At 46.4% G+C, this 11,510-nt stretch overlaps 1 protein-coding gene and 1 long non-coding RNA gene across 2 annotated transcripts in view; one reads left to right on the top strand and one right to left on the bottom strand.

Annotated features, from left to right (window-relative positions):
• The window catches only part of LOC135055035 (uncharacterized), a 272,995-nt gene that overhangs the window by 12,481 nt on the left and 249,004 nt on the right, over nt 1-11,510 (top strand). The gene's annotated exons all lie outside the window — the stretch shown is intronic.
• The window catches only part of LOC135055032 (peroxisomal N(1)-acetyl-spermine/spermidine oxidase-like), a 43,303-nt gene that overhangs the window by 12,662 nt on the left and 19,131 nt on the right, over nt 1-11,510 (bottom strand). The window contains exons 2-3 of the mRNA XM_063958611.1: nt 8,723-9,206; nt 84-277 (exon numbers count right to left, since the gene is read on the bottom strand). Of these exons, the coding sequence (XP_063814681.1) occupies nt 84-277; nt 8,723-9,206 (678 nt within the window). The remainder of the gene's footprint in view (nt 1-83; nt 278-8,722; nt 9,207-11,510) is intronic.

Raw genomic sequence — 11,510 nt, 5'->3', positions numbered from 1 at the left:
AGGCAGAAGTGTGCTGTGGAAGTACTGCTGCAGGACACCATATATCACACGCCTTACTGATACGCATGGGACCATAATGTTACCTAATGGAACAGTGACAATGACGTGATCAGCCACAAAGGTGTTTCCATCCTCACACTGCACCTGCACAGGATACACACGAGAGTCGCTGCCTTGGAAGGATCCATTCCAGTGAATGCTCTTCACTGCATGGTTCAGTAATACGGTGTCATTGGGTAGCTCTGCTTTAATGTGGTCCACAAGGCTTTCAAAGCCCCTAAAATAACAAAAGAACTGTAAGTCAATGACCTAGAATATATTACTGAGAGAACGGCAATAAAGCAGTAAGAAAATTTGCATGAAATTCTGGACAAAACAATGACAGAAATGATAGAGACAATGTATAGGACAAAAAAAAATAAAAATAGCAGTAACAATGAGCACTTAATGTATCTTTCACATGATAGTTGCTACAAGGAAGTGCAATTGATGCCTTCATCAGTAACCGATACAGTGCAAGACTAGGGAAGTACATCATAAACTACACACTACTGAAATGCAAGAGACATTTGTCTTTCCCAAAACACAGTTTCAACATGCACACATTTCAATGTACTTATATATAACAAGTGTAAAATGCTTTTGTTGCGGGTAGCAATATAACATTGACAATTAGGGCCTGATTCTGAGATTATTATTATTATCATCATCATCGTCATCCATGACTTATATGGTGCCGCAAAGGGGTCCGCAGTGTCTTACAAAGTACATAAACAGTATGAACAAAACAAGAAAACCGTCACACAATCAGAGCTGTAACTAGACTTTTTGGTGCCCTGTGCCAGAGAGAGAATTCTCAGCATTGCAATTGAGCAGATCTACAGTATATAGTGTGCAGCCACACATCCAATCTTTTGCAGCCAGACACTACATAGATCTGCTTAGCCACAATGCTGATCATTTGTTTTTACAAAGTACAAAGTAAGCTTCATACAGTTAGAATTCTCTAACTTAGAATTATCTACCTTTTGTATGCAAGGGCAGATAGATCAATGAATAGATTGTCTGGCTGCAATGCCAGAGGCAATGGGTTTGAATCCCGAGTATGTCAGCATCTTGAAATGTAATACAGGACAGTGTGACTGAATTACAAAGAAATCCCAAGCTGAGTTCATGAATGTTTTATAGGTATTCGCAACAGAATGAGTTAGGGTAGGAGATAGGGGCCCCCTCCGCACACATCTAGTTACGGCCCTGGACACAATACAGAGTATTGCAGGACACAGACATGGTTTATAAACATTTTTGCATCCGCAGTCATAATACCTAAATACACAGCATGGTGCTAGAACCCAAGGGTTAGGTGCGGTTGCAGGCAGTTGTGAGGAGATGATGGTATAAGTGATGAAAGGAGAAGCACATGAGGGAAGAAGGCCCTGCTTGTCAGATTTTAGAGTCTAAAGGAAAGAGGCATGCCGACAGGGGCAACCACATCCATGTCTGTGGGGGAGATGTACTAAACCTTGGAGAGTGAAAAAGGGGAGAGAGATAAAGTACCAGCCAGTCAGCTCCTACATGCAATTTTTCTAACACAGCCTATAGCATGACAGTTAGAAGCTGATTGGCTGGTTCTTTATCTCTCTCCACTTTATCTCTCTCCACAGTTTAGTACATCTCCCCCTGTGTCTTTTGGTGGATGCACATCTGTGACTTTATGCCGCTACAAAGCCCTTCCCTGGTATACATCTGTGTGCTTAAATGTGCAAAGACTCCCACTATGGGGGTAATTCCAAGTTGATCACAGCAGGAATTCTGTTAGCAACTGGGCAAAACCATGTGCACTGCAGGGGAGGCAGATATAACATGTGCAGAGAGAGATAGATTTGGGTGTGGTGAGTTCAATCTGCAATCTAATTGCAGTGTAAAAATAAAGCAGCCAGTATTTACCCTGCACAGAAACAAAATAACCCACCCAAATCTAACTCTCTCTGCAAATGTTATATCTGCCCCCCCTGCAGTGCACATGGGTGGTCATTCCGAGTTGTTCGCTCGGTAAATTTCTTCGCATCGCAGCGATTTTCCGCTTAGTGCGCATGCGCAATGTTCGCACTGCGACTGCGCCAAGTAAATTTGCTATGCAGTTAGGAATTTTACTCACGGCTTTTTCTTCGTTCTGGTGATCGTACTGTGATTGACAGGAAGTGGGTGTTTCTGGGCGGAAACTGGCCGTTTTATGGGTGTGTGTGAAAAAACGCTACCGTTTCTGGGAAAAACGCGGGAGTGGCTGGAGAAACGGAGGAGTGTCTGGGCGAATGCTGGGTGTGTTTGTGACGTCAAACCAGGAACGACAAGCACTGAACTGATCGCAGATGCCGAGTAAGTTTCGGGTTACTCAGAAACTGCACAGAGATGTCTTATCGCAACATTGCGAATCTTTCGTTCGCAATTTTAAGAAGCTAAGATTCACTCCCAGTAGGCGGCGGCTTAGCGTGTGCAAAGCTGCTAAAAGCAGCTTGCGAGCGAACAACTCGGAATGACCCCCATGGTTTTGCCCAAATGCTAAAAAATGTGCTGCTGCGATCAACTTGGAATTACCCCCTATATGTACCACTATCGGTCGCACCATTGAAGCTTGCACCAGCACTATGGTAGGTGCAGATTTTCCATCTGAGTATGGCCTCTGCCTCTATGCGACACTTCTATAACACGCCTATAAGATGAACCATTTTGCACGTTTGGATAGCCATCTCCTAGTCACCATCCAGGAACACCCAGCACATTTCCAATATGTTTCTGATACCGTGCGTCTCAATCACAACTGTGTTATGATTCTAATACTCAGGTCTGGGGTGATCTTATATGAAAGGACCTGAATACCAGAACGTAATGCTGGGAAAGGGGAAAGGAATGGGAATAGCCCCTGGCGCCCTATCTCCGTTGTCTCGCCCGTGCTGTCAGTACACTCTTGCGAGACTATGGTTGCTTGGGCCCATGGCAGCCGCGTTTGAAGGGCGGATTACGTCTGCCCAACTCCGATGCCCCCTTAGGTCTTAATGAGAGACAAAGAGTGAACCGAGACAGGGTGATAACAAGGGGCCCTCTAACTAAACAACAAGGCCAGGGGCTACTAACAAACCTAAAACTAAAGTATGCGCGGATTACCGCCAGGGAAAAGAACAACCAAAATACTCCACTTGTCCACTCTCCTACACGGCACCGCCGAGTTCCGGAGAGGACTGTGGAAGCGGATACCTCCGCAAATGCTCCAAAACCAGAACACAATATAAAGCGGCCTAGGCCGCAGCACGCGGCAGAGCCGCCACTCACGAAACCAAACGAGATCCTCTAAAGACTGTCACAGGTAAATGAGGACCAGGAGAACTCCTTGGGATGAGATGGCAAACACCAAGACTCAGGAACTCAGAGGACTGGAATGACCAGGCACAGCAGACCAGGAACAGACGTTCACCAACATGAGCAGCATGCAGGAAACTATCACCGGCGTCTGTGTGAGGCACTGAGAAGGTATTTAGCAGGGAATCCTCCAATCAGAGTCCAGAGCCTGATTACAATGAATGTCGTGCAGCTGCCTTGCTGCACGACCAGAAAACATGTGTGCACAGTTAAATAATCAACCCAGCAACGGGGAACGCGGTCCGTCCGTGGCGTCCCCGTTGCTAGGGTCCCGGCGGCTCGGCGCGCCCGGCGTCCTAGCGTTGCTAGGGAGCCGGCGGCTCAGCGCGCACGGCGTCCTAGCGTTGCTAGGGACCCGGCGGCTCAGCGCGCTCGGCGTCCCTAGTTGCTAGGCGCCGGGCCGGGAGGAAGTCCCGGACCGCAGCGCCTAACAGTACCCCCCCCCTTGAGGAGGGGTCAACGAACCCCTAAAGCCAGGTTTCTGAGGAAATTCCTGAAAGAATAATCTCTTGAGTTTAGGGGCATGTAGATCCTTATCCAAGACCCAAGACCTTTCCTCCGGACCATAGCCTTTCCAGTGAACCAAAAAATAAAGCCGGCCCCGGGAAACTTTTGAATCTAACACCTTCTCTACCAAGAACTCCTGTTGTCCCTGCACATCCAGTGGAGATCTACCCTGGGAGGTCCTCCGAGGAAATCTGCTGGAAGAAACATATTGTTTCAACAGGGAACAATGGAAAGTATTCCCAATTCTGAGAGATCTTGGCAAGCGTAGCCGAAAAGCAACTGGGTTGACCTTCTTAATGATAAGAAACGGTCCAATAAATTTGGGTCCCAGTCTAGCCGAGGGTTGTCGAAGCTTGATGTTGCGAGTTGACAACCATACCTTATCTCCCACCTTAAACGTGCAAGGACGTCGGAGCCTATCAGAAAATTTCTTTTCTCGGAAGGCCGCTTTTCTGAGGGCAAGGTGCACTTTTCTCCAAATTGCTCTGAGATGGGAGGTTAAGGTCAACGAGGAAACTGGAGAATGATGGAAAAAAGAGTTGGCTCTAGGATGAAAACCAAAAACTGAAAAGAATGGGGACTCCTTGGTGGAGGAATGACAAGAGTTATTATAAGCAAATTCGGCCAAAGGAAGAAACTCGGACCAATCATTCTGGAGTTTGGCCAAATACAAGCGTAAGTACTGTTTTAATGACTGGTTGACTCGTTCGGTTTGCCCGTTAGACTGTGGATGGTAACCCGATGTTAAAGACAGTTTCATCTTCAAAGAGGCACAAAAACGTTTCCAGAATCGTGCGATGAATTGTGGACCCCGATCAGAGACAACATCAGTGGGCAAACCATGGAGCCTGAACACATGGCGGAGGAACAAAACTGCCAACCCTTGAGCAGAGGGTAAACGGGAAGAGCAATGAAATGAGCCATTTTACTAAAACGGTCCACTACCACCCAAATGACTCGCAATCCGGCTGAAAGGGGAAGGTCCACCATGAAATCCATGGAAATATGAGACCATGGCCTGAGAGGAACGGCTAAAGGCATAAGTTGCCCGATAGGCAACGAACGAGGAACCTTATGCTGTGCACAAACCTGACAGGAATGGACGAATTCCTTAACATCTTTAGAAAGACTAGGCCACCACACTGAGCGAGAGACTAACTCCAAGGTCTTAGTGATACCCGGATGCCCCAAGACTTTGTTGTCATGAAACTCCGTTAAAACAGTGCCTCTCAAAAATTCAGGGACAAAAAGACGACCAGCAGGAGTAAGTCTAGGAGCTTGGTGTTGAAGCTGGTTTAACTGAGTAAATAAATCCTGTGTGAGGCCTGCCCAGATGACTGAAGATGGAACTATGGGGGTAGTAACAGGATTGCTATTGTGAAACGGAAGAAAGCAACGTGACAGGGCATCAGCTTTCGTATTCTTGGAACCAGGCCTGAAGGTGATTATAAACCTGAAACGAGTAAAAAACAATGCCCAACGTGCCTGCCGAGCATTAAGCCGTTTAGCTGATTCAATATATTGCAGGTTCTTATGGTCCGTAAAAACAGTAATAGTATGCCTAGCTCCCTCCAGCCAATGCCTCCATTCCTCGAAAGCCCATTTTACTGCCAGTAATTCCCGATTACCAACGTCATAGTTGGATTCAGCGGAGGAGAATTTCCTGGAGATGAAGGCACAAGGATGTAACTCCTGAGACTCCGGATCTTCCTGAGAAAGGATAGCCCCCACTCCAACCTCTGAGGCATCAACCTCCACAATAAAGGGAAGTTCCGGATTAGGATGTCTGAGGACAGGAGCTGAGACAAAGGCCTGCTTCAAGGCCCGGTAGGCTAACTCAGCTTCAAGCGACCAATTGGAGGGATCTGCTCCTTTTTTAGTCAAAGCTACTATGGGAGCGACCAGGTCAGAAAAAGTATGAATGAACCGCCTATAATAATTAGCAAACCCTAAAAAGCGCTGAATTGCTTTTAAATTAGTGGGTTGCGCCCAATTAAGGATGGCCTGGAGTTTTTTCGGTTCCATGAAAAATCCCTGGGGAGAAATAATGTACCCCAAGAAAGACACCTCTGTGATGTGAAAATCACACTTCTCAAGCTTGGCATATAAATGATTCTCTCGTAATTTTTGAAGAACCAGACGCACCTGGGTAACATGTTGTTCCATAGACTCAGAGTATATCAAAATGTCGTCAAGATAAACGACCACGAACTTCCCAAGGAAGTCACGGAGAACATCGTTAATGAGGTCTTGAAAAACCGCTGGAGCATTTGACAGGCCGAACGGCATCACCAGGTATTCATAGTGACCCGACTGAGTGCTGAAAGCCGTCTTCCACTCATCCCCAGATTTTATTCGGATGAGGTTGTAAGCTCCCCTAAGATCAATTTTCGAAAAGATCACGGCGGAGCGTAACTGATCAAAAAGCACTGAAATTAATGGCAAAGGATAGGTGTTTTTCACAGAGATCTTATTCAGAGCCCTAAAATCAATACATGGTCTAAGTGACCCATCTTTTTTCTCAACAAAGAAAAATCCTGCACTCAACGGAGATTTTGAAGGCCTAATAAAACCTTTTTTAAGGCTTTCCTGAATGTAATTATTCATGGCCGTGGTTTCTGGCCCGGACAGGGCATATAATCTCCCCTTAGGCAAAGTGGCACCTGGTACTAACTCAATTGCACAATCGTAGGACCGATAGGGAGGCAGAATGTCCGCATTGCCTTTGGAGAACACATCGGCAAAATCCTGATATTCCACAGGAATAAGCTCTGGGACGATTGCTGCAACCCGGACTGGATAAGAAATACATTCCTTAACACAAAAAGGACCCCATTGGGAAATCTCCCTGGACCGCCAATTAATGGTGGGATTATGAAAGGCAAGCCAAGGGTGACCCAAAACTACAGGAACTGCCGGACAATGTGCAAGGTAGAATTCTACATCTTCAGAATGTAAGGCTCCTACTGTAAGTAATACTGGAGGTGTGCGGTGAGTAATTATCCCATTGGAAAGCGGACCCCCATCTAACCCGTGCATGGTGATACGTTTATCCAACGGTATCTGTGGAATGCCTAAGGCCTTAGCCCAAGTTAAATCCATAAAATTTCCTGCAGCTCCACTGTCGACAAAGGCCGACACCAATGAACTGAGGCTGCCAAAGGAAATCTTAACAGGGACTAAGAGAGAGTAATTTGAGGAGATAAGCTGCAGACCTAAGTGAACCCCCTCACAATTCAATTGGTCAGAGCATTTCCCGACTTGTTCGGGCAGTTGCGAGCAATATGTCCCTTACCACCACAGTACAAACAAAGACCAGAACTTAATCTTCTGGTTCTTTCCTCTGGGGACAGCCGGGAGAGACCCATCTGCATGGGCTCCTCGACGTCCTCTGGAAAGGTATAAACACAAGGACTAGGCCTAACAGTTGTTCCTCTTTCAGCCCTCCGCTCTCGGAGACGACGATCTATTTTTATAGCAAGCTCCATGAGTTTATCGAGAGTCTCAGGAGCGGGGTACTGGAGGAGACTGTCTTTAATAAGTTCAGATAAACCGAGGCGAAACTGACTGCGCAGGGCCGGGTCATTCCAGCCACAGTCGTTCGACCAGCGGCGAAATTCGGTACAATACACTTCTGCTGGATTTTTACCTTGTTTAAAAGCACGCAGGTGACTCTCAGCTGACGCCTCTCTATCTGGGTCATCAAACAACAGACCTAATGATTTAAAAAAGGCGTCTACAGATAACAAAGCAGGATCTTCAGCTTTTAACCCAAACGCCCAGGTCTGTGGATCCCCCTGGAGTAACGACATAATAATCCCAACCCGCTGAGATTCAGTACCAGAGGAACTAGGCCTTAAACGAAAATATAGCTTACAAGCTTCTTTAAAATTAAAAAAATCTTTTCGGTTACCCGAAAAACGGTCGGGTAAATGCATCTTTGGTTCTGGGACCACCCTCGGGGAGGCTCGCAAAAGATCTTCCTGCGATCTCACCCGAAGAGAAAGGTCCTGAACCATCTGAGTAAGTTCTTGAATTTGGTTAACTAAAAGCTGACCGGGATTTGGTCCTAACCCTGCCGGATTCATGAAGCCGGTTAACTCTTACCAAAACTGAATGGGAAAAAATTTAAAACCCCCCTTTTTTTTTTTTTTACGTTTTTGGGCCGGTGATAATGTTATGATTCTAATACTCAGGTCTGGGGTGATCTTATATGAAAGGACCTGAATACCAGAACGTAATGCTGGGAAAGGGGAAAGGAATGGGAATAGCCCCTGGCGCCCTATCTCCGTGGCTGCCTTGCTGCACGACCAGAAAACATGTGTGCACAGTTAAATAATCAACCCAGCAACGGGGAACGCGGTCCGTCCGTGGCGTCCCCGTTGCTAGGGTCCCGGCGGCTCGGCGCGCCCGGCGTCCTAGCGTTGCGAGGGAGCCGGCGGCTCAGCACGCACGGCGTCCTAGCATTGCTAGAGACCCGGCGGCTCAACGTGCTCGGCGTCCCTAGTTGCTAGGCGCCGGGCCGGGAGGAAGTCCCGGACCGCGGCGCCTAACAAACTGCCCCTTACACAGCATAATGCATGCACCATATAAGTTGTTTGACTTTAGTGTTTATGCACAATAACAAAAATCGCTCACCTCCATGAACATCAGCACTGCAATGTGACTGAATCAGCCCACAGTCCCAAGCACATCTGTAACCCAGCATAACACAAAGGCAGGAAAGCTTCCTTCTCAACAAGTAGGCTCCCGCCCTAATTTCATGCAGATCTTTTTCTTTTTTTAAACTAAAGATACTTACTTAGGAAAGGTGCAATCCAGCCCTGGAAATGATATATATTCCCCAAATGGACAAAGTGCCACATTGTCCATACTAGGGGCTCCACTAATGCAGCACTCATTATCGAGCAGCCCCTTCAATAAAGCCATATTAATTCCAACCGATGCTTTATCCCAGTCCTGTGAGCTGCGGGCAATCTCTTGCCGTAGGAAACCTCCCACACTGGCATCTGGATCGCAATCGATTTTTGAGACATTTTCTGCTTTCTCCAGCCAAGACGAGTATGAATCGCTGATGCTCAGGAACACTTCTGGGCTAATCTGTTTTCCAGAGCTACTATAGATAACTGGGATGCCAGGGGGATGGCCTCTCAAATCAACTTTCTGGTTCTCCTCACGCATGGCATCAGGGCCTAATAGACCAAACTGGGCTGCCAGCTGGAAGACAGGATTCTCTGGAGATGGTCCATGGATCCACTGTGCACCAATCTCAGCCAGGCCCTTTGCTGAGAGATAAAACACTGTATTTTACTATTTCTTGCCTTACGTTTCCTTAACCAACATCTAAAATATTTATTGAAGATATATAAGATTTATTAAATTTTCTAAGGTTATTAACAAGTGTACTACAGTAAATTGATTTTCTCAGTAAATTGTTTAAGTAAATTGATTTTCTTAATTGTTAATGTATTAACATATATAGCCATTTTTATCCTTATTATTAATTACTGTACATAAAAAATAGAATTTGACGGCAGATAAGAACCATTTAGCCCATCTAATCTGCCCATGTACACGCACACACTTATACACTAGGGTTCATTTTCTGTCGGGAGACAATCTACCAGTATAATTATTTCTTGATTCTGGGAGGAAACTGGAGCACCAGGAAGAAATCCACAAAAGCATGGGGAAAATATACAAACGCCACACAGTTATGTCCGTGGTGGGGATCAAACCCAGGGCCTCAGTGGTGTGAGGAAGTAATGCTCTAGACAGAGGTGCTCCTCAACAGCTGCTGGAGGAGACTTCTCTGCTCCACATTGCATTATGTGGTGGTCCCTAATGTATGGGGGTCCCTCGGGACGACCGCCCCTGTCGCCCCTCCATTAATCCGGCACTGTTGGTTGGTACTACAGTGTATATCTCACTCCAAGATTTGATAAATCTTACCCCCCACCAGTGAGAAAAACATTTGAGCTGATGTGAAAAACATGGAAAATAAAAACAAAATGTAAATAATATGTATCAAACATCTATCTTTTACACTCTATCAGGTGCAGGTGATACATATTATCAAATGTGGGTATTATCAGATGGACATTAAAGAAAGGGGGGTCTTTTTTCTATATATGAGGAGTGAGAGTGTCTAGTTTAGGCATTGTTGATCTCCCTGGGGGCTAGCCCCTAGATCGGAGACTTCAATTCTGCCTCCCACCCAGGAGGAAGACAGAGGAGATTCCCATAGCATTCTACAGATAAGTCAAGTGTGTCAGGGGGTGTAGTGGGGTATTTATAATGAATATAGTGTGTGTTAGTTAATATACTGTAGGAACTGGAATGTGCATAAAGGGTTATTACATAGTTGCCTACCCTCCTGCATTCTGCAGGAGACTCCCTGAAACAGTAGAAATCTCCCTATATTCCTGAATAGTCCAGCAATCTCCCAGATTGCACCTTCCCCCCATTATGCAACTGTTAGAGTTTGGGGGTGGGGTGGGGGGAGAAGAAAATAAGATTTTACTCACCGGTAAATCTATTTCTCCTAGTCCGTAGTGGATGCTGGGGACTCCGTAGGGACCATGGGGATTAGCGGCTCCGCAGGAGACTGGGCACAACTAAAGAAAGCTTTAGGACTACCTGGTGTGCACTGGCTCCTCCCACTAAGACCCTCCTCCAGACCTCAGTTAGGATACTGTGCCCGGAAGAGCTGACACAATAAGGAAGGATTTTGAATCCCGGGTAAGACTCATACCAGCCACACCAATCACACCGTATAACTCGTGATACTATACCCAGTTAACAGTATGATAACAACTGAGCCTCTCAACAGATGGCTCAACAATAACCCTTTAGTTAGGCAATAACTATATACAAGTAATCCAGACAATCCGCACTTGGGATGGGCGCCCAGCATCCACTACGGACTACGAGAAATAGATTTACCGGTGAGTAAAATCTTATTTTCTCTAACGTCCTAAGTGGATGCTGGGGACTCCGTAAGGACCATGGGGATTATACCAAAGCTCCCAAACGGGCGGGAGAGTGCGGATGACTCTGCAGCACCGAATGAGCAAACTCTAGGTCCTCCTCAGCCAGGGTATCAAACTTGTAGACTCTTGCAAGAGTGTTTGACCCCGACCAAGTAACAGCTCGGCAAATTTGTAAAGCCGAGACCCCTCGGGCAGCCGCCCAAGAAGAGCCCACTTTCCTCGTGGAATGGGCTTTTACAGATTTAGGGTGCGGCAGTCCAGCCGCAGAATGTGCAAGTTGAATCGTGCTACAGATCCAGCGAGCAATAGTCTGCTTAGAAGCAGGAGCACCCAGCTTGTTGGGTGCATACAGGATAAATAGCGAGTCAGTTTTCCTGACTCCAGCCGTCCTGGAAACATATACTTTTCAGGGCCCTGACTACGTCCAGAAACTTGGAATCCTCCAAGTCCCAAGTAGCCGCAGGCACCACAATAGGTTGGTTCACATGAAAAACTGATACCACCTTAGGAAGGAATTGGGAACGAGTCCTCAATTCCGCCTTATCCATATAAAATACAGATAAGGGCTTTTGCATGACAAAGCCGCCAATTCTGATA

The sequence above is a fragment of the Pseudophryne corroboree genome, chromosome 3 (genome assembly GCF_028390025.1).
Source record: "Pseudophryne corroboree isolate aPseCor3 chromosome 3, aPseCor3.hap2, whole genome shotgun sequence".
In the NCBI taxonomy this organism is placed as follows: domain Eukaryota; kingdom Metazoa; phylum Chordata; class Amphibia; order Anura; family Myobatrachidae; genus Pseudophryne; species Pseudophryne corroboree.
The sequence above is the reverse complement of the archived record's forward strand: the minus strand, read 5'-3'. Positions and strand labels throughout refer to the sequence as shown.